Here is a 27,484-nt window from a genome sequence, read left to right as displayed (position 1 = left end):
GTTTTGTATGCCTAATACTTTCCATTTGACCCTCATTTGTTTTCCTGTTCATGATGATAAATTATTCTTAATTGATGCTGCCTCCCTGTGTTTGACCAATGCCTGGAAATTTGGCAATGATCATTAGATTTAGTTTATGCACTTACCCCAACTTCCTAACAAGCCAGGAAATGCGAAGAAAAATATTTCACTGTGCTGTGGTGCATATGTGACAAATAATAAGAAGAAACCTTTATTTGTCACATGCACACTTCAAGCACAGTGAAACTCATCCTCTGAATTTAACCCATCTGAACACACACACACCCAGAGCAGTGGTCAGCCACACTACAGCACCCGGGGAGCAGTTAGGGGTTAGGTACCTTGCTCAAGGGCACTTCAGCCCAAGGCTGCCCTACATTAACCTAACTGCATGTCTTTGGACTGTGGGGGAAACCAGAGCACCCGGAGGAAACCCACACAGACATGGGGAGAACATGCAAACTCCACACAGAAAGGCCCTCACTGGCTGCTGGATTCAAACCCAGAACCTTCTTGCTGTGAGGCGACAGCACTAACCACTACACCACCGTGCCGCCCCCCCTTGTTTGTTTGTTTGTTTGTTTTTTTAGAAGAAGAAGAAGAAGAAATAAAGGCTGCTTTTTTCTTCATCCTGCCTATAATCGCACATTACAATGGTTAAATGTTCAAATGCTGCAATAATCCTAAATTATAAAGCTGGAAACGTTTAAAAAAAAAAAAAAAGGTAGGGTGGTGAAAACCTGGAGTCACGCAAAATTCCCTGGCTATTTGTTCATTTGACATTGTTTGTCTAAAATTTGCCCAAAAAGTTTGGGAACCCCCATTCTAGGTAAATATGCTTTGCAATCCAGTAAAAACAAATACGTTATGTGATGTATAAGTTCACATTACATTTGAGTATCAAAATAATTTAGAGGCAACCGTGACATAGCATTACAGTGAAAGCAAAACAAATCCCAGTATGCAGTTGTTAATTGGGCTAGAAAGCTCACATCATCTTTACCCCTTAAAGCAGTTGCTACAGCCACCCTTGTATATGTATATACTGTTCACCCTTAGAACATATTTACAAGAAAAAAAGTCTAAAAACAAGGTTTTGACAAGGTTTTAGACAAGGCGTCATATGTCGTCATTATGGGATATACATGGGGGTCATCATATGTCGTCATTAAGGGATATACACGGGGTCGTCATACCGGTATGTCGTCATTAAAGGGCTGATGACACGAACATGACTCTAAGCAATTTCTTAAATAAACTATACAACATGGCAAACATGTTAGATTTCTGTTATAATTACGTGAAAAGAAGCTGTTGTTACGCGAATATCCAACTTTTAATTGCACAGCGCAAGAAAACTGGGTCCGTGGCTCGCGGCCATGTTGTGACGTCAGCGGAAGAACACGCTGCGGTTCACTGGCTGTTCTACTCTGGTTCTACTCAATGGAAATGGCGCATGAAAACGCCGGTGAACTCTCTAGTGCTAGCTCTTCCTCTTCTGGGAGTCTAGAATTGTGTTGATCTCTTCCGAATAGAATCTATGATAGCCTACCCTCTTTACCCTTTGCCTCTCGTTGCTAGACGGCAATTACATGAAAGCCGCAAGCTTTCACAAGCAAATACATGACTGATATCACGCCGACTTTATGATTACATTTATGATTATCATGTAGAATCTATAGCTCTACGTACCTTTATCTTATGTCGTTTCACAACACATGTTCTGACAGGAGGACTGTCTTTGGATCCGGCACAGCTACGAGTAGACCCCCTCCGGAATACTGGCAACAGATACTGCTGACGTTTTCCAGCCCAAAATATGTTCAAAACCCACCAAAATGCACTTGAAACCGCCCAACTGGGCGGGAAACCTCCCAATCTGGCAACACTGTGTAGGCACTGCTGATGGTAGTAACACACATTTGTGCTGAACTGAACACCCAAGAGATTCTTTTAAGCTGGGAAGGGTGTCAAAACAATCCAAATCGAAGTGTTCAGAGCACAGGACGGATGTTGGTGAGGCCTCCCACTTGTCACGAGTGCGCCTGACTTGCTTCACCTACTTCGCATGCAGCTCGGGATCTCTGGGAAACTTGAATAAACTTACCCCATCCTTGTGGGTTTTGGAGCAAAAGCCGGCAACACAACGCGAAGGCACAATAACTATATATATATATAATGTCTAATAATAATACTAATAATGATAAACTGAACACCTGTCGCATCAACAACAAACTGGTAAGTTAGGAGGAAGGTTCTTTCGCTGACGTCATATAGCTCCTCCTCCTCCTTCGTCTCCTGGGTGCTGCAGCCCCGTCAAATTTGCCCAAATAGCCGCATTTTTTATCATAACTTGTAAAATAGGCGCCGTCGTGAATTAATATATGGATCATCGGGAATTACTTTTTATGTTATAAAACATCGCCAAAGATGTCAAAAACATGTCATCAGCGCTTTAAGGGGTAAAGAGTTAAGGCATCCAGCTAGTTAAGGCAATATACGATTAGCAGGGTGTTAAAAAGCACATGCAGAGTAGGCAATGCAAAAAAGCAAGTATGTGTATTTGTGTGTGTGTGTGTGTGCACGTGCATGTCTCCATGTAGCAGGCTTACAGAAGCCAGTGCACTCTTCAGTCCCATGAGCTGTGCAGAAGGAGATGTACATGTCTCCTGCTCCATCATCTGCCTCAGTTTCTCTTTCTCTGACATCAAGGAGCCCAGAGCAGACTTCAGGTTAGTGTGCACTGGAATCACAAACACATTCAAAAATCTTTATACCTAATAAAATGCATACAATCTGCCTGGTGTACAGTCATTTACACATTCCTGTGTGAGTCATCTATAAAACTGCAGTCTGATTCAACACAATTATCACAAAAATCATGAGACCATGTAACAGTTCTATCCGAGTTTTTTGTTGTAAAAATGAGTTTATAAATATGAATGTTTGCAAGTATGGAAAATATAACATTGTATGTGCATTAATCTTACTGATGGCCAAAGCTTTATGGCTCACTATCTAAAATATAACAATTATCAGATAGAACCTTATCATTAAAAGGCCTAATATACATCCCCAATCAGAAAAAGTTGGGACGGTAAGGAAAATGCAAATAAAAAAATGAAAGAAATGATTTCTAAATTTACTTTGTCTTGTATTTCATTGCAGACAGTCTGAACTCAAGGTATTTCATGTTTTGTCTACTCAACTTCATTTCATTTGTTAATACACATCCATTCCTGTGTTTCAGGTCTGCAGTGCATTCCAAAAAAGGTGAAACAAGGGCAATTTAGGGCTAGTAATGAGGTAAAACAATTAAATAATGATGTGATTTGAAACAGGTGATGTCAACGGGTGATTGTAATCATGATTTGGTACGCAATCAGTATCCAGGAAAGGCTTCGTCTTTGAGGAGCAAATATGGGCTGAGAATCTTCAGTTTGTCAACAAATAAATAAGGAAATTGGTGGCACAGTGGTGTAGTGGTTAGCACTGTTGCCTCACAGCAAGAAGGTTCTGGGTTCGAGCCCAGCGGCCAACGGAGGCCTTTCTGTGTGGAGTTTGTATGTTCTCCCCGTGCCTGTAGGTTTCTTCCGGGCGCTCTGGTTTCCCTCGTCGTCCGGCTACTCTAAATTGTCCATAGGTGTGTGTGTGAATGATTGAGAGGAGAAAACCTCTATAATAATCCAGTAGAAGGCAATGGAAAAGACTACTATGATGTTCCCTAGACACTTTGACGGCTGAAGCTGTCAGACTGGCCACGTCACTGTACTGATATGCCAAAATGGATGGATGGAATAAGAAAATTATTGAAATGTTTAAAAACAATGTTCCTCAAAGAAAGATATGAAGGGATTCGAATATTTCACCCTCTATGGTGTGTAAAGGGCAAGCCTAAGCTGAACACCCGTGATCTCCGATCCCTCAGATGGCACTGCATCAAGAACCATCATTCATCTATAACTGATATAACAACATGAGCTCAAGATTACTTTGGCAAACCTTTGTCAAGCAAAGGAAGGGAAGGAAGCCTTATGTTAACTCTATCCAGAAGCACCATGGAGTTCTCTGAGCTGGGAGGCATCTGGGATGGACCATCTCACAGTGGAAAAGTGTACTGTGGTCAGACGAATCAGTATTCCAGGTCATTTTTGTAAGAAATAGACACTGTGTGCTCAGGACCAAAGACAAAAAGGACCATCCAGACTGTTACCAGCAACAAGTCCAAAAGCCAGGATCTGTCAATGGTATGGGGTTGTGTCAGTGCCCTTGGCAAAGGTAACTTACACTTCTGTGATGGCAACATTAATGCAGAAAAGTACACAGATTTTGGAGCAACATATGCTGCCTTCAAGATGACATCTTTTCCAGGGATATTTCAACAAGACAATGCAAAACCACATTCTGCACACATTACAAAGGCATGGCTGTGGAAGAAGAGGGTGCCTGTCCCCTCTGTCCCCAATAGGGAAATGTGTGGCGAATTTTGAAACGAAAAATATTACAACGATGACCCTGTACTGTTGCGCACTTTAAGACCTGTTTGCAAGAAGAATGGGACAAAATAACACCTGAAACGCTTCATCAGTTATGCCCCTTTTCCACCAAATCAGTTCCAGGGCTGGTTCGGGGCCAGTGCTTAGTTTGGAACCGGGTTTTCTGTTTCCAGTGACAAAGAACTGGCTCTGGGGCCAGAAAAACCGGTTCCAGGCTAGCACCAACTCTCTGCTGGGCCAGAGGAAAGAACCGCTTATGTCAGCGGGGGGGCGGAGTTGTTAAGACCAACAACAATAACAAGACCGCGAAAGATCGCCATTTTTAAGCGACGAGAAGCCGCAGCTGTACAAACGCGAAGTCATCCGTTATTATTGTTGCTGCTGCTGCTTCCGTGTTGTTTTTGCTTCGATATTCGCGCCAAGGTTTATGCAAACGTAGCGACCTAACTGACGTATACAGCGACGTAATGACGTATACAACGACGTAACTGACATATACAGCAACGTAATGACGTGGCTTCCCTTAGCACCGCAAGCTATGGAAAAGCAAACTGGTTCTCAGCTGGCTCGCAAGTTGAACGAGTTGTGAACCAGCACCGGCTCCGAACCAGCCCTGGAACTGATTTGGTGGAAAAGAGGCATTAGTATCTTCAGTCTGTAAACATCGCTTAAGTGTTGTGAGAAGGAATGGAACCATTACAAAGTGGTAAATGCTTTACTGTCCCAAAATTTTTTGAAAGGTGTTGCAAGAATCAGTGTGCTCCTGTGCTGTTTTGAGTGCAATACAGGTCAATGATTGTAAATCATTGTTTTCAGTTTTAATTTCAATTTCAACATACCGTCCTAACTTTTTCTGATTTGGGGTTGTATGTTGATCATACAGAGTATGTCCTCTTAAATGACACGATTGCTTTAAATATCAGTAAATAAAGTTACTTGAGTTAGGAACTCAGATTCAAGTCACATTTGAGTTGCAGGGTGACAAGATTGTGTGATATTGCAGGCTGGATCAAAACATAATCACAAAAATTAAACTTAACTCAGTGAATGAATAATGGCATAACCTTTGCATACAGCTCAGAAACTGCTGCTTCTAATTTCTAATTAGAAATCTGTTTGTAATTTATGTCACGTCACACACTTTTGAGTAGGAGCTTTCCGAAAACTGTTAATCAGGAGTTATTGAAGCCTAGACAGGACGATACATCATCCAAACTTAAAAAAATATATAGTTATACATATACAACAGCTTTTAACAGAATGTAATTTTACATAAAGAACTATATAACGATAATTCTTGAACGTACAATGAGTTGTGCTTTTAAAACATTTAGGCACGCCAGAGTGCTCTAATAACAATAATCAATAATCAAACAGCCTCTGGATTTATAACATGGTTCATACACAGCACAGAATTTATTGTCTGAGCTTTTGATATTAGTTAAAGAACAGGAATAAAAGATTATGTTCATAAATGAGAAATTATGAGTCCCCAGGAGGTGAAAAAAAAAAAAAACATGAATCCAGGCAGCATGAAATGTTTCAGACTTTTCATTCTGTACCTCCACAGAGATATACTATCTCTATACTAATGAGAGAATTAACTTCTTTTGCAGCCTGCATTTACACGGAAATGATCCTTTTTGAGCTGCAAGTAGAGGACGTGTTTGGTTTCTTCTTGTATTAGACACTGTACAACACAAAACAAAAAAAAGTATATGCAAATGTATTTCCTCTTCCAACAGCTGTTCTCTCAGAGCTCAGACTAGAGAAGAAAACCGTCAAACGTGCGAGCACACCAGGCGTCTGCTGTTTCACTACTCATGATGGAGAGTTTCACACTCGGAGTAGCTGTCACATGAGGGTAGAGGAGTCCCCGGATTTATCAGAGAGAAAACTGTCTCAGTGTATTTGCAATTAGCAGCTGTTGCGCATTACACAGTGTGGAAGATTTCCCTAAATGAAGTCCACCGAGTGCTCTGAATACACTGATACACAGATGAGGTTTGATGAAAGTTTGAAAAACTATACTGGCATGATGCTTTTATAAAACAGAAAAACTATAAATGGTTATCTTGCAACACTCACAGCTGCTGGCCACACGGCAGAAATCTTCTTGTAGCTTGGACACATCTATGGGCAAGTCAAGGGGTTCTGGATAGTTTTTCTCAATGGCCAGATCAGCAGAGGAGAGGTTGGGATTGGAGGCATGGAGACGCACAGAACCTGAGGAGATACAACTGGGGACCTGCAAGAGCATGAGATGGGAAATGACAGCAAATTAGCATTGAAAAGAATGGACCGTGTCTTCAAGTAACACAGTGAAAGGCAGTTGCTCAAGTTTTACAGAAACAAGAAAGTTCAGTTGTCTGCTGGTGTACTATCTGATTACTCGTTTTCTGTAGTTCTGTGTCCATCATGATTCCAAAACCTTTTGAGGAAATAAAATTTTCCTGTTCTGCAAAACAAGAGCTACATAGTTCCTGCATATCACAATATAACAAGAAGTATGGAGGAAGTGATGGTAGAAGCTGTTATTCTTTATTGCTTTTGTTCTGTTACTTGAATAGGGATAACATTTAATTTAGTTTTTAAAAAGCTTTACCCGCACAAAGGCTATTTTCACATGTCAAGTCATTTTTTTCATGCGCACATTTTTGCACCTTCAGGATTCAAACTCACAACCACTGGATGATTACGTTTCTGTTGCACCACTATGGAGCTCATATTTATGGGAATGTACTGGCTCTGAAAGTAAAACAAGCCTCGTCTTTTACTTAGAATCTAATCTTAAAATGCATTTATCCATCCATCCATCCATTATCCGTAACCACAGGGTTGCGGGCAAGCTGGAGCCTATCCCAGCTGACTATGGGCGAGAGGTGGGGTACACCCTGGACAAGTCACCAGGTCATCTCAGGGCAAGCAAAGAGACAAACAACCATTCACACTCACATTCACACCTACGGTCAGTTTAGAGCCACCAATTAGCCTAACCGCATGTCTTTGGACTGTGGGGAAAACCGGAGCACCAGGAGGAAACCCACGCGGACATGGGGAGAGCGTACAAACTCCACACAGAAAGGCCCCTGTCGGCTACTGGGCTCGAACCCAGAACCTTCTTGCTGTAAGGTGACAGTGCTAACCATTGCACCACCGTGCCGCCCTAAAATGTCTCATCTCATTATCTCTAGCCGCTTTATCCTGTTCTACAGGGTCGCAGGCAAGCTGGAGCCTATCCCAGCTGACTACGGGCGAAAGGCGGGGTACACCCTGGACAAGTCGCCAGGTCATCACAGGGCTGACACATAGACACAGACAACCATTCACATTCACACCTACGGTCAATTTAGAGTCACCAGTTAACCTAACCTGCATGTCTTTGGACTGTGGAGGAAACCGGAGCACCCGGAGGAAACCCACGCGGACACGGGGAGAACATGCAAACTCCGCACAGAAAGGCCCTCGCCGGCCACAGGGCTCGAACCCAGACCTTCTTGCTGTGAGGCGACAGCGCTAACCACTACACCACCGTGCCGCCGCCCTAAAATGTATTTATTTATTTTTATTAAATTTGTCTCTTTGTTATTTATTACATGCTTACGTTTGTTGAACTCTGTAAATGGCCTTGAGTCTGATGAAGACTCAATACTTATTAAAAGCAATGTAATTATTATTACAACTACTACAACTCGGGTGCGAGAACCAGTTACTAAAATCAGCCCTGGTTGCTCAAGTTTAAAAAAAAATGCATAAAGTTTCTGAAAGAGTTCCTGAAAAGGTTCCTGTGGTGGCCTGATTTGGAAGTGGCATGTTTCAGGTATTGAAGTTAAAAACGCTTATGACACAATTATGGCTCTAGATGAACAGAGTGTATAATCATTAACATACCAAAGGCTGAACATCTGCTTCAGCTCAGCTTTTACCACCACTTTTAGCAGTGGGAGTCAAACCATTTGCAAACCATTTCAGGCTGTTATGTCTTGTTGAGAATGCACTTTCTTCTTCACAATGCATGACAAATGCACACACAGTGTTATCTCATTTATGGATATTGCCATTGCTGAAGAAGATGTTAGCTGTGGGAACTGCTCTCATACTGTTAAATATCACGATCGTGATCATCTTAGATTAAATGGGTCTCTGGGTAAAAGATATATTGTATGGATGTGCTGGGACACATCATCAGTGATGTTTCCTGGGTGTTTGGGTTCTCACAACATCATACAGCCTTGCCCAGGCAACCCACTCGGGGTTGATCAAGACCTGACTTGCATCCCAGCAGCACTGATATTATTAAATGGCATCCAAGATTAGCTGCAACGTCGCCCTTTATAAAACTGAAATAAATTATATAACCATAGAATGTATGCATGTGTTAAACAGCAATGGAGATCCTTATCAAAGTCTTATACAATGAAGTAACCATTTCATTTTCATAATTTCAGCCCCTGTTCATGTTTTACAAGCAAAGACATTCTCTGCAAGGAAGGCAAGCACAGACAAGTGAAGCTAAAATGCACCAGTGAAAGATATTTGCTCCAAAGTCAGACAAGTTAATAAGGATCGTATAGTGCTACAAAATAGGTTAAAAGGAAACACCTATTACAAGCTACAACGCGATTTATTTTTGCCCATCTTAAAGCTGCAGATGTCATGTTTTCCGACAAACATTTAAATCAGACATGTCAGGTACTGAAGTTAAAAACCCCTATGACACATTTATGACTCTAGATGTAGAAAGTGTACCAGTGTATATCATAATATTTCTGTTGTTCAAAGGAATAACAGAAGTATATCAGCCAACAAATCAGCACCAGAATCTCTAAACACTTCAAAAATATTTCAATATAAACATATTTTCAGTAATGTTTCAGGGTAAGGGCGGCACGGCAGTGTAGTGGTTAGCGCTGTCGCCTCACAGCAAGAAAGTCCGGGTTCAAGCCCCGTGGCCAGCGAGGGCCTTTCTGTGTGGAGTTTGCATGTTCTCCCCGTGTCCGCGTGGGTTTCCTCCGGGTGCTCCGGTTTCCCCCACAGTCCAAAGACATGCAGGTTAGGTTAACTGGTGACTCTAAATTGACCGTAGGTGTGAATGAGAGTGTGAATGGTTGTCTGTGTCTATGTGTCAGCCCTGTGATGACCTGGCGACTTGTCCAGGGTGTACCCCGACTTTCGCCCGTAGTCAGCTGGGATAGGCTCCAGCTTGCCTGCGACCCTGTGGAACAGGATAAAGCGGCTAGAGATAATGAGATGAGATATTTTCAGTAACATGTTTCAGGGTGGGCGGCACGGTGGTGCAGTGGTTAGCGCTGTCGCCTCACAGCAAGAAGGTCCTGGGTTCGAGCCCCGGGGCCGGCGAGGGCCTTTCTGTGTGGAGTTTGCATGTTCTCCCCGTGTCCGCGTGGGTTTCCTCCGGGTGCTCCGGTTTCCCCCACAGTCCAAAGACATGCAGGTTAGGTTAACTGGTGACTCTAAATTGAGCGTAGGTGTGAATGTGAGTGTGAATGGTTGTCTGTGTCTATGTGTCAGCCCTGTGATGACCTGGCGACTTGTCCAGGGTGTACCCTGCCTCTCACCCGTAGTCAGCTGGGATAGGCTCCAGCTTGCCTGCGACCCTGTAGAACAGGATAAAGCGGCTAGAGATAATGAGATGTTTCAGGGGGGAGGTTTCCTTTAATCTGGTATGGATAGAGATGAGAGCACAATACCTGCAGCGTTGTTTTGTTGTCCTTGTTATAATGTTTGGAACGCCATTTCCTGGGATGTCTTTTTTCTTTTTTAGGGCTATCATATGCAAATGCCTGTAAGTAGAGACATTAAATAGATATTACATTACAGGAAGTTTCCATCACACTTAGTTGAGCACTAGACCATAAAAAATCTAAATGGGCAAAGTTGTAACCTAAAAGCCTATTGAGACGGATGTACTGTATGTCACAAAATCACAGCAGCATAAACTAATTAGGAGAGATGAGGAAACGGATGCTGCACATCTGGTTTTATAGGACAACAATTTGAATTTGGATTCAGACACATTTTGCCATCAGGACTAATGTAGGGCTGTAAAAAGTAAAAATGCTGTTCGTGCTCCTCGGGCCTGAGTAAGTTTTTCAGGCTCAAGAGAAGGCTGCAAAATGACATGCTCTTTCCCAAGTCTGCAGTTGGACTACTTTAAACTGTAGTATGTAATACTAATTCATTGAATTGATGACAGTGTTTTATTTTAAAATGCTAAGCTAGAATGTATGAGAAATTGGTAACATGCTAATATTTGGGTGATTTTTTTTTTTCTAAGAATTAAGTCTCCTGGGATTCACACTGATTTTCCCATTTGTATCTCCCAAAATAAATAATCTTTCTAGTCCTAGCACATTTTCATACACTACATTACATTACTGGCATTTAGCAGATGCTCTTATCCAGAGCGACGTACAACATACCCAGAGCACCCCAGGGAGCAGCTGGGGGTTAGGTGCCTTGCTCAAGGGCACTTCAGCCATTCCTGCTGGTCCAGGGAATTGAACTAGAGACATTTGGTCCCAAAGCTACTTCTCTAATCTTCTTCTCTAAGTGCTTCCCCATCACTATGTTTGTTAAAATTGGGATTTTAATATCAGCTTCAAAGAGTTGATATACAACCCCGATTCCAAAAAAGTTGGGACAAAGTACAAATTGTAAATAAAAACGGAATGCAATGATGTGGAAGTTTCAAAATTCCATATTTTATTCAGAATAGAACATAGATGACATATCAAATGTTTAAACTGAGAAAATGTATCATTTAAAGAGAAAAATTAGGTGATTTTAAATTTCATGACAACAACACATCTCAAAAAAGTTGGGACAAGGCCATGTTTACCACTGTGAGACATCCCCTTTTCTCTTTACAACAGTCTGTACACGTCTGGGGACTGAGGAGACAAGTTGCTCAAGTTTAGGGATAGGAATGTTAACCCATTCTTGTCTAATGTAGGATTCTAGTTGCTCAACTGTCTTAGGTCTTTTTTGTCGTATCTTCCGTTTTATGATGCGCCAAATGTTTTCTATGGGTGAAAGATCTGGACTGCAGGCTGGCCAGTTCAGTACCCGGACCCTTCTTCTGCGCAGCCATGATGCTGTAATTGATGCAGTATGTGGTTTGGCATTGTCATGTTGGAAAATGCAAGGTCTTCCCTGAAAGAGACGTCATCTGGATGGGAGCATATGCTGCTCTAGAACCTGGATATAGAGGATGTGCAGTCACGTGACCCGCACGTGTGTACTCCGCCATATTGGATGGCATCAGGATTGTTTACCTTGTGCGAGCGTAATGGATCCAGGGAGTAATCCCCAAGAAAATTCAGAAAATACCCCATCTACATCGCGCGATTACTTGTCTAAGTTTGTTCAGCATCTTGAAGGTGACGTGAGGCAGCGTTACGTGGAAAAGTGTTCCAGGTTGGGGATTGCAGATCCGTACAACTTGCCGCAATCCTTGTTCAGGGAAATTCGGAGCTGCGGTGCCGGCGATTTGCCCGATCTGGCCTACCACGACATTTACAATTTTCTTGTTAATCGTGAATCGTGTTACACTGGCAAAGGCCTCAAAGCTTACAAGAGCCTGGAAGCTTATAAATATTTTGTTGCGGGATGGGTATCCCAACTATACCTCTGGAAGGTTACGAAGAAGGAAGTCTACTTGATAACCTCACGGGTAAGTGGCATTAAGACGTTTATCATAAAGAGACTATGCAGGACGTTTTATCGTAGGAATGTTCGAAATCTAAACTCTAAAGTACGAGAAGAAAACAGTAAATCAGAAAGCTGCACACGTTTGCGCAGCTTCCGCGAAAACGTGTGCAGCTTTCTGATTTACTGTTTTCTTCTCATACTTCCTGTTTCATGGACTGTAACAGCATTTGCTTATTTAGTAATTTTAATACAGAATTTACTCTGATGAAATTATTCAGACACTCCAACGCCCACCCTAAAAAAAAAATCGGATCTGCACGATTCAGCCGTGAAAAAGGCGTCGTCCGCCGTTTGCATCTCTGTTTAAACTCATAGGTTAACCGACTTTAACCGGCTAATGAGGCTCGGTGGTCGGTCAAGAGTTTTTTTAGTTTTTGCCATCCCTACTATGGATTGGCCTTTCAAAGGCATATATGAGCCAAAAAGATAAAACATTGTCATAGGCTAGGCCAGGGTAGTAGGGCTAGGCATAGCCATTTTAAACGTTAGAGATCAAGCGGACTGACGGCCACAAACACTGTACTGTCTAGTTTCTAAGTATGCAGTTATCACTCAATCCGAAAATCAACTTAACAGATGTACTAGGAGTATTGAATTAGATGATTACACCTACCTGATATGAAGTGTTCACTACAAATTCGGCTGGTAGAACTGGGGTACCAGTTTTCTCTTCGCACAGCAGACACCCATTTTGCGCGTCTCTCCTCGTCTGCGGGGAATTTATAAAATGACAGGCCCTCCTTTTGGCCCTGTCTATTGGTACAACCAAATGCTGAACAAGATATAACCATTCTCGAAAGATCTACTCCCACACACTTGATAATTAGAACGGGTTCGTCTAAGTTCTATGCGCGGCCTTGCCGTCCAAGATGGCAGATAAACAAATATCACGTGACCTTGTGACATCACGTGCACGCTCTCTATACCTTTCAGCATTGATGGTGTCTTTCCAGATGTGTAAGCTGCCCATGCCACACGCACTAATGCAACCCCATACCATCAGAGATGCAGGCTTCTGAACTGAGCGCTGATAACAACTTGGGTCGTCCTTCTCCTCTTTAGTCCGAATGACACGGCGTCCCTGATTTCCATAAAGAACTTCAAATTTTGATTCGTCTGACCACAGAACAGTTTTCCACTTTGCCACAGTCCATTTTAAATGAGCCTTGGCCCAGAGAAGACGTCTGCACTTCTGGATCATGTTTTGATACGGCTTCTTCTTTGAACTATAGAGTTTTAGCTGGCAACGGCGGATGGCACGGTGAATTGTGCTCACAGATAATGTTCTCTGGAAATATTCCTGAGCCCATTTTGTGATTTCCAATACAGAAGCATGCCTGTATGTGATGCAGAGCCGTCTAAGGGCCCGAAGATCACGGGCACCCAGTATGGTTTTCCGGCCTTGACCCTTACGCACAGAGATTCTTCCAGATTCTCTGAATCTTTTGATGATATTATGCACTGTAGATGATATGCTCAAACTCTTTGCAATTTTACACTGTCGAACTCCTTTCTGATATTGCTCCACTATTTGTCGGCGCAGAATTCGGGGGATTGGTGATCCTCTTCCCATCTTTATTTCTGAGAGCCGCTGCCATTCCAAGATGCTCTTTTTATACCCAGTCATGTTAATGGCCTATTGCCAATTGACCTAATGAGTTGCAATTTGGTCCTCCAGCTGTTCCTTTTTTGTACCTTTTAACTTTTCCAGCCTCTTATGGAGCACTTGCATGTGACGTCACAGCCGATCCAGATTGTGACAGACGCCATCTTGTCGGTCAAACGCCATATTCCGCCTTCTACTTCTACTGTTACTTCTACCTTTTCTTCTGGAAAAACCTACTATATACAATTCTACTACAACGGCTGCGGCTACAAGCTCTCCCTACCTGTGCACGTTTTTTATGTTTTTTGTGTGTATTTTTGCGTGTTGTTCGTCTGTACCGGACTTCAATATCCACTACAACCGTATGGACTTACTGGACATTGGTTTCCAGCAGAAAATGACGGTTTGTAGCGATTTCCATCGCATGCACAACATTCCGGACGAGAAAAAAAAAAAAAACATTCCGGACGAGATAGCGAGACCAGCGGGGTCTCCGTGGATTGTTATCAGAAGCAAAGCGAAGGAGGCGGAGCCGGGAGCGGAAGCAAAAGCGAGGCTACAGGCAGAGCCGGCCTGTTGACTAAGCTCAGAAAACAGCCACTCAAATCTCCACTGCCAAGCCTCTACCTCTCCAACGCCAGATCCATGTAAACAAGACGGACGATTTGGAATTACAGCTGGAATTACCTTATTCTATTCTATAATCGGCTGGTTAGTGCTATACTCAATACTTAAGTGACTTACCCATCCAATGAGGATTCTTGTTTACAAGATGCCACATCTGAGTCGCTGACAAATCCTGAATTTCTGTAAAGATAACTGTCCAGAGATTTATAGGCACGCAGTGCTTCACCACTGAACAGCGAGGGAAAGTTAATGAGATAATTATACACGTCCGGGTATTCCGCTGGCAGTTCAATATCCACTGACATGGTCGTGAAAACTCCGTCCGGTACGCCATAAGGGTCACAAATCTGTAGATCGTTTATTTTAGACATATATCTAGTTATCTGTTCATTAGAAAAATGAGCCGTGTAGTCCGTCGGTTGAAATTGATCCATTCTGTACACGAGTGCAGCAGTATTCAGTGGTGTTTTTGACCGACAAGATGGCGGTTGTGTACTTTCCGGTCACGTGACTGCAAGATCTCTATTGCCCCTGTCCCAACTTTTTTGAGATGTGCTGCTGTCATGAAATTTCAAATGAGCCAATATTTGGCATGAAATTTCAAAATGTCTCACTTTCGACATTTGATATGTTGTCTATGTTCTATTGTGAATACAATTTCAGTTTTTGAGATTTGTAAATTATTGCATTCCGTTTTTATTTACAATTTGTACTTTGTCCCAACTTTTTTTGGAATCGGGGTTGTAATTGACTAATAAATCTAAACTGAAGTGACAAAATTTAACATCACTGTAGTCAGTTTCTATGCATCAAGATTGTATGTATCAAGGCAGGTTGTATTGTGAAAGCTATCTATTAGCATTCAAATAGTTTTGTAACATTTAAATGGGGCGGCACGGTGGTGTAAGTGGTTAGCACGGTCGCCTCACAGCAAGAAGGTTCTGTGAGGGCCTTTCTGTGTGGAGTTTGCATGCTCTCCCCTTGTCTGTGTGGGTTTCCTCCGGGTGCTCCGGTTTCCCCTACAGTCCAAAGACATGCGATTAGGTTAATATGGGACGGCCTTGGGCTGAGGTGCCCTTGAGCGAGGCACCTAACTCCCAACTGCTCCCCGGGCGCTGTTAGCGTGGCTGCCCACTGCTCTGGGTATGTGTGTGCGCTCATTGCTCACGTGTGTGTGCATGTGTGTGTTCACTGCTTCAGATGGGTTAAATGCAGAGAGGAAATTTCACAAGTGTGTGATGAATAAAGTTGTGCTTTCTTTCTTTTTTCTTTCATTTAAGAGATTGGGGTAAAGCTGTTGTGAGTTAGCCTTAACTAATGTTTTGTCCATGTAGTTTAAGAGCTTATAACTTTTCTACTTGAGTGAAAAAATTCAATCTGTATTTCAGCTTTTACCATAGTTTACGTCAGCATTGAATGTACCTCAAAAATGAACTTTTCCCATCTCTGCCTATCATCACTTACGGTACTCTATGTAATATCTCTTGGATCTCTCACACATGCATCTCGACAAGTGACTGTGGGACTAATAAATAAATAAATAAATAAATAAAAGTCTCATCTATTACAGTATTTTCTTCATGACTTCTTGCCTGTTATGACTATTTCCGTCACACTGTGTTCATTAACTGTGAACTTCCTGAAGACACTTCCTTTCTTGGTATATCTAATTTACACACACAGGAGTTCCTGTGAAATGAAAAGCAGACTCTGTGGCTTTCTCTGGTGTGGAATGAAAAATAAGACCTGCAGGGCATTGATAGCGGGGGCAGAATAGGTGCGGTGTAGAACCTCCATACTCCTCAGCAGGTGATTCAGCTCTAGCAACTGAGCCTCACACTCAGACAGCTCTGTGGTGAGAGGGAGAGACAGAGCAGGAGAGAGTAACAGAAAGAGTGAGAGGAAGGAGGGAGACAGAAGGAGAAAAACACAGAGAGAGAGAGAGAGAGAGAGAGTGTGGGAGATGGGTGGGTGCATGTGGCATAAAGACATGAACAAAACAAGGAAATATGAGCAGGCACGGCTTTATCAGAGTCAGAGTAAGCTGTGCATGTGTGTTTACACAAATACACACCTTTGGAACACCTATCCATGTCGTCGGAGCACTGGAGCCAGGCAGCCACCTTAGCTTGACTGGTGAAAGTGATCGGTGAATGTAGAGAAGCCTGCTTGGCAAGAGAAGCACGCTGAGTGACAAAAACAAAAACACACATAAATGAAACTGCATGCTTGTTATGGCTTTAATATCAAGTCATATATACTATTCATTATAACCTATTACAGTGTGGGAAATAAGGAATTTTAAACAGACTGTCACAGGGCAGACAAATCTGAAATGCTGTTTGTAAGTCCAAATTTCAGCCTGTCTGAATGATGGACCAAAGGCTCGGAAAAATGTGGCCGGGGGCCTGGCTTAGGGCCCTGGAAAATGAAGGGCATTAGATGCCTTGAGATGGCTTCTCAGCTATTTCCAGGCACATTTTTGTAATCTTCAAAGGCACTCAACTCAACTCAAACTTTATTTATAGAGCACATTTAAAAACAACCGGGGTTGACCAAAGTGCTGTACAGGTTAATATACAGTGGTGCTTGAAAGTTTGTGAACCCTTTAGAATTTTCTATATTTCTGCATAAATATGACCTAAAACATCATCGGATTTTCACACAAGTCCGAAAAGTAGATAAAGAGAACCCAGTTAAACAAATGAGACAAAAATATTATACTTGTTCATTTATTTATTGAGGAAAATGATCCAATATTACATATCTGTGAGTGGTAAAAGTATGTGAACCTTTGCTTTCAGTATCTGGTGTGACCCCCTTGTGCAGCAATAACTGCAACTAAACGTTTCCGGTAACTGTTGATCAGTCCTGCACACCAGCTTGGAGGAATGTTAGCACATTCTTCCATACAGAACAGCTTCAACTCTGGGATGTTGGTGGGTTTCCTCACATGAACTGCTCGCTTCAGGTCCTTCCACAACATTTCCATTGGATTAAGGTCAGGACTTTGACTTGGCCATTCCAAAACATTAACTTTATTCTTCTTTAACCATTCTTTGGTAGAATGACTTGTGTGCTTAAGGTCATTGTCTTGCTGCATGACCCACCTTCTCTTGAGATTCAGTTCATGGACAGATGTCCTGACATTTTCCTTTAGAATTCGCTGGTATAATTCAGAATTCATTGTTCCATCAATGATGGCAAGCTGTCCTTGCCCAGATGCAGCAAAACAGGCCCAAACCATGATACTACCACCACCATGTTTCACAGATGGGATAAGGTTCTTATGCTGCAATGCAGTGTTTTCCTTTCTCCAAACATAACGCTTCTCGTTTAAACCAAAAAGTTCTATTTTGGTCTCATCCGTCCACAAAACATTTTTCCAATAGCCTTCTGGCTTGTGCACGTGATCTTTAGCAGACTGTAGACAAGCAGCAATGTTCTTTTTGGAGAGCGGTGGCTTTCTTCTTGCAGCCTTGCCATGCACACCATTGTTGTTCAGTGTTCTCTTGATGGTGGACTCATGAACATTAACATTAGCCAATGTGAGAGAGGCCTTCAGTTGCTTAGAAGTTACCCCGGGGTCCTTTGTGACCTCGCCGACTATTACGCGCCTTGCTCTTGGAGTGATCTTTGTTGGTCGACCACTCCTGGGGAGGGTAATAATGGTCTTGAATTTCCTCCATTTGTACACAATCTGTCTGACTGTGGATTGGTGGAGTCCAAACTCTTTAGAGATGGTTTTGTAACCTTTTCCAGCCTGATGAGCATCAACAACACTTTTTCTGAGGTCCTTAGAAATCTCCTTTGTTCGTGCCATGATACACTTCCACAAACATGTGTTGTGAAGCTCAGACTTTGATAGATCCCTGTTCTTTAAATAAAACAGGGTGCCCACTCACACCTGATTGTCATCCCATTGATTGAAAACACCTGACTCTAATTTCACCTTCAAATTAACTGCTAATCCTAGAGGTTCACATACTTTTGCCACTCACAGATATGTAATATTGGATCATTTTCCTCAATAAATAAATGACCAAGTATAATATTTTTGTCTCATTTGTTTAACTGGGTTCTATTTATCTACTTTTAGGACTTGTGTGAAAATCCGATGATGTTTTAGATCATATTTATGCAGAAATATAGAAAATTCTAAAGGGTTCACAAACTTTCAAGCACCACTGTATATAACATGCATATAATACATATAATGCCACAATTACAAGAAATTAAGATAAATACTTAAACTTGGTGGCGGCACGGTGGTGTAGTGGTTAGCGCTGTTGCCTCACAGCAAGAAGGTCCTGGGTTTGAGCCCCGGGGCCGGCGAGGGCCTTTCTGTGTGGAGTTTGCATGTTCTCCCCGTGTCCGCGTGGGTTTCCTCCGGGTGCTCCGGTTTCCCCCACAGTCCAAAGACATGCAGGTTAGGTTAACTGGTGACTCTAAATTGACCGTAGGTGTGAATGTGAGTGTGAATGGTTGTCTGTGTCTATGTGTCAGCCCTGTGATGACCTGGCGACTTGTCCAGGGTGTACCCCGCCTTTCGCCCATAGTCAGCTGGGATAGGCTCCAGCTTGCCTGCGACCCTGAAGAAGGATAAAGCGGCTAGAGATAATGAGATGAGATGAGACTTAAACTTAGTTAAAAGCCAGGGAGAAAAAGTGTGTTTTTAAAGAAGATTTAAAAACCTCAAATGATCCTGCAGATCGGCTGTGCCAGGGAACGTTATTCCAGAGCCTAGGGGCCGCCGCCACAAAGGCTCGGTCACCTTTGGTTTTTAGTTTTGTTTTAGGGGCGACCAGTAGTAGCTGATTAGAGGATCTCAGTGTTCTGGCAGGGGTGTGGATATGAATGAGCTCGGCCAAATACTGGGGAGCTAAGCCATTAAGAGCTTTAAAAACAAACAGTAAAATTTAAAAATCTATTCTAAAAGCAACCGGGAGCCAGTGCAGCGACGCAAGGACAGGGGATATGTGGTCACGCTTGCGTTTGCCGGTGAGGAGACGGGCAGCTGCGTTTTGTACCAGCTGCAGACGGTGCAAGAGTGAGTGGTCCAGGCCAAAATAAAGTGAGTTACAGTAATCCAATCTCGTGTTAATAAAAGCACAGATTACAGTCTCCAGATCTCTACGTGGCAGGTACCCTTTTACTTTCGATAAAATCCTCAAATAGTAAAAAAAACCTCGACACTAACTCGACATTAGTTGCTAATTACACTACAAATTGAATATAATTTACAAGAAAATGTCAGAAGATTCAAGAAAAACATGCTTAAAGTTTGACCCAAGAAAACAGTAGCACACACAGGTCAGTTCCATGTCTAGAAAAAAGTATGGGGGGGAAAGGATGTTCCAGTTGGTTGCAACTTACTGGTACTCATGTATATATAGGTACTATAATAACACTCATGAAACTTTATGTCAACCATGACTATTTTTATACTATGTTTATAATAAGTCTATAAGAAATTTAGTAATTAACAATACAGCTATTCTTACATAATAGAGTTAAAATTTTGAGTACGAGATTCCAAGTAACTTTGGAACAAAATGACTTTTTAAATGACTCAGAACTAGACATGGTCATATCATTTGGCATTCAGACTAAAATCTGCTGGACTAGAACTTAGAAAATAGAAGAAAACACCGCGAAACAGAAACCAATCGAAACCAAAAGAGTGAAAGTGATTATCATGCTGTTACTATGGGAACAGTCTTTTATGAATGTGTAAATGGGCGCTCAGCGCTCCGACTCTGGTATGACTGAGGCCCTGTCCACACGGCAACGGATTCAGGTGAATATGATAAAATTGTTTATCGTTTCAGCCTGGCGTCCACACGGCACCGGCGTTTTGGGTGCCCCAAAACGAAATCTTTTGAGAACGGGTTCCAGAGTGGAAAAATCTGGCAACGGCGCCGTTGCGAAGTCGTCTGGATGAGTAGAACGGATTTGTTTACGATGACGTCACAACCACATGACTGTCAGTGCTTCACGCCGGGTAGAAGTGTAACGAACTTGATGCGAGTTGTCAACAAATCCTATAACTTGGTTCATGAAACGCGCTTACAAAATGTTTTCACTGTGAATATTTATTGTGTAATGGTGCAAAGTGAGAGAGAGAGAGAGTGAGAGAATAGCCCTTAGGGCAGAGTCTTTAGTCCAAACACTGCGGAAGCAGTACCAAACCGCGCACCGGCTGTGTGCTTTCCAAAAACAAAAACAATCCCGCCAGCAAACATAGGGAAAAAAAAGGAGCGATCTCACCTCTTCAGATGTTGGTTTAAGTCCGACAATACATTCCTCAAAAAGGGCGTAGAACAGGGGTGTCCAAACTGATCCATAAAGGGTCGTGTGGCTGCAGGTTTTCATTCCAGCCATGCAGCAGCACACCTGACTTGGCTCATTCAATCAACTGAACTGTCTTCACACAGTCAAATACTTGCAGCCACACCCACACTTGATTAAAGGGTGGGTGTGTCAGTTGATTGAATAAGCCAAATCAGGTGTGCTGCTGCATGGCTGGAATGAAAACCTGCAGCCACACGGCCCTTTATGGATCAGTTTGGACACCCCTGGTGTAGAAGAACAAAGTAATCCATCAACGTGTAGCATTCAATTTATTCCGGACCATTAAAGAATTCTGGAGGATATCAGAATGTTGGCGTACCGGCTTCCATCTACCCCTATTCATTCCTCTTTCCGCGTCTTTCATTTTACGCTACTGATTAATAATCAAAACTTTGTGTGGCTGATGCTACAGAAGAAGGGGTTTATGCGCATGCGTCTACTTCTTCTATTGTTCTGGTGTCTCCGATGGTACCGTCTTACAGCGCACGTAGTGGTGTGGCTTGTGTATTGCATCGTTTTCAGCAAGTGTTGCGTTGCCATATGGACCTGAAATTTTACTGATCCGTTGCCCATGTGGACGCGATATTTAAAAAAAAAAAATCTCGTTGCCGTTGTCGTGTGGATGTAGCCTGAGTAAGGTGACAAGTTTTATGTTTCATCGAATTTAGGTCATTTAAAAATTATAATATTATTTGGCAGTGGGCACATAGGAAAGTGTAAAGTATAAAGTTTCTGTCAATATGTTTATCATGCTTGTATGATTAAAAACTTGTGAAGATATTTATCTAAATCCATGACTTACTCATTCTAAACCTACCGAGCTTCGCTGGAGAAGCTCTCGACCCCAGAGGGTTAAAATATGATGGAAAAAACACTTTGTCAGTGTCCAAAACCTGTAGTAGTCTATTTTCTTTTAACGTTAGTGGTAAACCTGCCCAGCTGATAACAGCGTCGCGTGGTGTCCTGCCAGAATGCACTCCTACTCACTGATGAGAGGCGACTTGTTATTCACTGAGATCGTTTGCGATCGGCCAATCACAGACTGTGTTATGACATAATGTATTCGTCCAGTGTAACATTTGGAAGAAAATTAGAAGTAGATTATCTTTACAGTTTTTCATGGGCCATCCAGTTTTATGCTTTTGAAATACAGATGGACACATTCAAATTATTTTTTATCAGCCATCCGGTCTGATGCTTTTGAACTACAGACGGACAAATGCAAAAATTACCAATCAATCGCCGTTGGTCTGGCCTTATTTCCCACATTGTATTATACTACAGCACTGTTGAAAGCTTGAATCTGATTGGTCAGGAGGTGTAAATTTTCTACAATAGCAGTTCTGATAGTAATTCTGGCACACTTGACACAGGAAATTCTTCAGGATGGAGGCCTTTGTGTTTTCTCAGTAACGTGACAAGCTGTGTTTGTTTTGCCTTACTAACTTCAAGAAAAAGAGAAGCTTGTGAGAAAAAAAAATGCTGTTTATAGCAGTTATAGAGCAAGTGATAAGAAGAACTAACTTGTCTTGTGGATGTTCCACATTAAACATACAGTAACTACAAATGGATATAAAGTACAGTGTGTCATTTTTTAATTAATAAAAAATTTAACTGTTTTAGTATAAGAGGGATTAAACAGTTTGGGATGTATAAAATTATTTGGACAATGAGCTTTGGCATTGGGCCACATCACACCACCCTGTCTGATTCTTTTCCTATAACAACATGTCCCTGTTTTATTCCTTACATATATTTCATACTTCATATGTTCTTCAGAAGGCACTGCTGTGTCCAAGCTCACAGTGGGATTAATCAGTTATGGATGAACGAACTGACAGACAGACAGATTTACTTTACTGATCCAAAGCTGGGAAATTGTTATGTTACAGCAGCAAGTTATCAGACATTAAAAAAAAACTGCTCAACATAAAGTAGAATGAAAATATATCCCATTACATGAGCTCTGAGTGCTGAATAATGGCTGAGACACAAACCATGCCTGAGATCTACCTTTCTGGCAGCCTGGCTTTCACTGAAGCTGGGAGAGGAGGTGGTAGGAAAGTGAGGGCTGAAGAGTGGTTTCTCAGGGGGGAGCATGGCAATCTCATTCTGCCTGTACAGCCGATGGTGACGCAGCTTAGAGACCCATTCATCAAACAGCTCCTGAGACTTGATCTGTGAGCACAGAGACTACAGTTAGAAACTCTATGCACATTTCTCAGATCTGCACCTCAAGAGAATTTTTGGACATGTTCAGTCTGAGAACAATTTAGATTTGTTTTTCTTATTACATAATACATGTATTTTCACATGGGGCCACAAATAAGAAGGTGTGTCCAGCTAAACAATCAAATCTTGTAAGATGACCATCAGTCAACATACCCAATTTTACACACAAAATTACATTATACATATTCATTTTGCCTTGTATAGAGGGCTACCGCATGACGTCACCGCGCCGCGAGATTTTGTTAGGCGCCATATTGGAAGACCAAGTACATGCACTCACAATATAAAACAAAGTACGAGCGAGAGTAAAGTGACACGATGGATGATAATTCTGGTTATGTGAGTACATTACCAGCTGCAGAAAGGGCACGGTATGTGGAGAAACTCACTGTGATTGATGGGTTTGACCCATATGATAAGACTCGCGGCAAGGGAGAATGGAAACATAAGGAGGACCGGACACCAATTCTGCCATCTGTTTGCTACCCAGACATTGTAAACTATTTGTTGTTTACACCCAGTGCCTACACTGCTGATGACTTGAAAGCCTACAAAGGGCTACAGGCTTACAATTATGTTGTTAGCGGCTTGGGTCGTGATATTACAGCTGTTATTAAGAATAACCTACACATAGTTATGGCCAAGGTAATCTTGTTGATATTTATCTTTTAATAATATATCTTTTCAGTTGAAAAATTAATACTTTTTGTTACTATTAAGGTATCCATAATTTAGGTTAATTTATCCAAATTATACATATGTATTTATGATATATGCCTACACAACAACTATGCTTTATTTATATAATAGGAGGGAGAGCAAGCCCCAAACCATCCTAAATTATTATTATTATTATTAAATTGTAGAAGTCTGGGAGGCTTGCTCCTCATACAGTTATCAACTTGGGGCCAATTTAGCATGTTTTAAATCTGAATTTCTTGCGTTTGCTTACCTCAAAGTGTCCGCAGATCATGCACAGACTTATCCATTATATCCACAGTTTTTTGCCAAGTCTCACACAGGTTTCTTTCAAGTCTACTGTTGGGCCAATAAATCATAAATAAAACAGCTCAGATTTGTTTGTTTAAGTCGTTTGCCACTCCACTTTATTCTCGTGGGTTCACATACCGCTGCCGTTATTTCCCCCTAATCACGAGTTTGTTGGTCTTCCAAAATGGCGCAGGGTCTGTTTACTTCCGGTTTCGGGTGACGTCAGTGAAAGGGGTCTATAAGGAATTCCTTAGCTCTGTATTGCCAAGTTAAAAGGGTTTAAATTGACAGGACGTACACAGGGCCCCTGAAATTAAAACTGATGCTTCAAAATTTATAGCTTTTTGTGGTGTTATGAACACTTTCGTCTTGGATCGAGACGGATCTTTTGTCTCCATTACTCCTTGTCCTCCGCATCCTTCTCTACCACACCTGCCACTTTCATGTCCTCTCTCACCACATCCATGTATCTCCTCTTTGGCCTTCCTCGTTTTCATGTGCCTGGCAGCTCCATCCTCAACATTCTCCTTCCAACATCCTCTGCATCTCTTCTCAGGATGTGCCCATACCATCTCAGTCTCATCTCTCTTAGCTTCATTCCCAAGCTCTCCACATGTGCTGTCCCTCTGAGGTGCTCGTTCCTTATCCTGTCCAACCTTGTCACTCATCGCAAACCGTAACATCCTCAACTCCACCACTTCCAACTTTGCCTCCTGTCTCTTCAAGACAGTACCCTTAACAAAGAGACAGCAGGCAAAGTTGGAGGTGGCGGAGTTGAGGATGTTACGGTTTGCGATGAGTGACAAGGTTGGACAGGATAAGGAACGAGCACCTCAGAGGGACAGCATATGTGGAGAGCTTGGGAATTAAGCTAAGAGAGATGAGACTGAGATGGTATGGGCACATCCTGAGAAAAGATGCAGAGCATGTTGGAAGGAGAATGTTGAGGATGGAGCTGCCAGGCACACGAAAACGAGGAAGGCCAAAGAGGAGATGCATGGATGTGGTGAGAGAGGACATGAAAGTGGCAGGTGTGGTAGAGAAGGATGAGGAAAACAGGGAGCAATAGAGACAAAAAAATCCGCTGTGGCGACCCTAATCGGGAGCAACCAAAAGAAGAAGAAGAAAGAAGTGGTGTTATGAACACTGAGAATATATCTGAAAAAAGTTTTAATTTTATACTTTAAAATGATCAAAATTTATCAAAAAGATCTTTTAGGGTGTGGTGCATCTCAGAGACTATTGGCTGTTGTGTAAGCCAGTCAAGCACATCCTGTTTCATAAGGATATACATCAACATATCACAGCTAAGAAGCAATATCAGAGGACACATTAAGTAAGATAAGCTTGGAAGATAGGTCGAATAAGTACAGTAAGCAAGTTTGACTGACATTTTCTTCACATCTCTCACAATCTCTCCTTACTGTCAATTTCTGTGTATTTCAGCTGAGTTTTCTCATCTCATCTCATCATCTCTAGCCGCTTTATCCTGTTCTACAGGGTCGCAGGCAAGCTGGAGCCTATCCCAACTGACTACGGGCGAAAGGCGGGGTACACCCTGGACAAGTCGCCAGGTCATCACAGGGCTGACACATAGACACAGACAACCATTCACACTCACATTCACACCTACGGTCAATTTAGAGTCACCAGTTAACCTAACCTGCATGTCTTTGGACTGTGGGGGAAACCGGAGCACCCGGAGGAAACCCACGCGGACACGGGGAGAACATGTAAACTCCACACAGAAAGGACCTCACCGGCTACGGGGCTCGAACCCGGACCTTCTTGCTGTGAGGCGACAGTGCTAACCACTACACCACTGTGCCGCCCAGCTGGGTTTTTATAAAATAAATTACAGCTAGAGTCTCTTGAAACCACAAGTACGTCTCATTATTCACCTGTCTTCCCATTTTATCTCTGAGCTGGGGCCCGTTCACTAGATGTCTTACTGATGTTTACCTTTAGATGATAGATGTTCTCCTCTGCATCCAGATCAATACACTTGGACTTCTTCTTTATGGCCATGACAGACAGACCCACGTCAATGCGGCCATGAAGCTTTCCCTTCTCGATCTTTAAACGCAACAGGATTATCCCGTTACTCAGCAATCGACAAAACAGTCTGATACAACAAAATAATCTCCATTGTGTAAGAATGCAGTCTGAGTATACAGGTTTGTGGATTTAAAGGCGTCCAATCATTCTTCAACTTAATATGCAGCCAGTGGCTCTGATGTGTATGTGCAATTACCGCAGACAGGAATCTGGACACGTTTTCCTACACTGAGAAAAATATTTTACTTGAAACTCACTTATAATCAAAGCCTAAGGGCACCTGCTCACTTTGGTCAATACACATTTCAAATACACAAATATATAATGAAAACTCAACAGATTTATAGCTTTATTTACAAATACCTTTGATAGAAAAACTCATGAAAGCGTACTAGAAATACATGTTGTGGATAAACGTTTCTTGATTCCTCTAACAGTTGCCCTTAGGGCTTTATTATAAATAAGTTTTGAGTAAATTGTTGTTTTGTGCAATTTTCATTACAGGGAAAAGTGCAGAAAGTATTGTTTGTGGTAACCACTGACACACTATAGATGAAATGGATAGACATTAAGTTAAAAAAGAGGGAGTCTTCCAAAAAATCACTAGACTGGCTCTCTAGCAGAGTGAATATAAAGGCTGAGATTAAATCGAACTGAAGTTAAAAGCTGAAAAGAGCATGTTTGAGCCCTTTCAGTAACAAGATGAAGGCGGAGGAGGAGGTGGAATCCCACCTGCTGCAAACAATAGACAGCAGGGGAATGACGGGGAATGTGTTTGTGCGCAAGGGTTACTGGTGATGATGGCTATGCAAAGTGACACATGAATGATGGATATTCTTTATACTCACATCCGCTGAGCACTTGGCATACTTCAGAATTCCCTTATCCAAGAAGAAGTATCTCTGTACACAGAAAGACAGAGAGAGAGGAGAGGAGAGAGAGAGAGAGCAGACAGGAGAGAGGGTGAGACAGATGAAAGCTCAGGTCAGATCCAGAGTTTAAGTGATGGATACATTCTCTAAAGTTTGGGTTATATCGGTTAATGCTTATATTAGAATTTTTGCCTCCCTCTCGCAGTTTGTATGCCATGCCTAAGGGTGTGAAAAAAATGGAAATAAATCTGTTGAAAATCCTCATCGCTTGATTACCTAGCAACAGCGGAAAAAATTCTCCACATTCAAGCTTGACACAGCCTACAAGGCTGAGCTAATTATAATTACTCAGAACAGCTTTTCCACAACAAGTTACTGAATACAACCGAAGATTTCCAATTCTGAAACTATCACCTGCCATCCACCCGCACAAATCCAATCAATCGGACAAAGCAAGCAGGATTTTAGACTCTGTGCTGTAAAGCTTGTAAAATGCA

At 42.2% G+C, this 27,484-nt stretch overlaps 1 protein-coding gene across 4 annotated transcripts in view; it reads right to left on the bottom strand.

The window, feature by feature from the left end:
* Nucleotides 1–27,484, bottom strand: part of osbpl3b (oxysterol binding protein-like 3b) — a 194,158-nt gene that overhangs the window by 53,609 nt on the left and 113,065 nt on the right. For all 4 annotated transcript variants that reach the window (XM_060921826.1, XM_060921825.1, XM_060921828.1 and 1 more), the window contains 8 exons: nucleotides 26,964–27,017; nucleotides 26,020–26,133; nucleotides 22,849–23,013; nucleotides 16,556–16,667; nucleotides 16,228–16,331; nucleotides 10,226–10,318; nucleotides 6,606–6,765; nucleotides 2,634–2,764 (listed from right to left, as the gene is read on the bottom strand). In XM_060921826.1, the coding sequence (XP_060777809.1) occupies nucleotides 2,634–2,764; nucleotides 6,606–6,765; nucleotides 10,226–10,318; nucleotides 16,228–16,331; nucleotides 16,556–16,667; nucleotides 22,849–23,013; nucleotides 26,020–26,133; nucleotides 26,964–27,017 (933 nt within the window). The remainder of the gene's footprint in view (nucleotides 1–2,633; nucleotides 2,765–6,605; nucleotides 6,766–10,225; nucleotides 10,319–16,227; nucleotides 16,332–16,555; nucleotides 16,668–22,848; nucleotides 23,014–26,019; nucleotides 26,134–26,963; nucleotides 27,018–27,484) is intronic.

This window comes from Neoarius graeffei, chromosome 5 (genome assembly GCF_027579695.1).
Source record: "Neoarius graeffei isolate fNeoGra1 chromosome 5, fNeoGra1.pri, whole genome shotgun sequence".
Taxonomy (NCBI): domain Eukaryota; kingdom Metazoa; phylum Chordata; class Actinopteri; order Siluriformes; family Ariidae; genus Neoarius; species Neoarius graeffei.
This window is presented reverse-complemented; position numbering and strand designations above follow the sequence as displayed.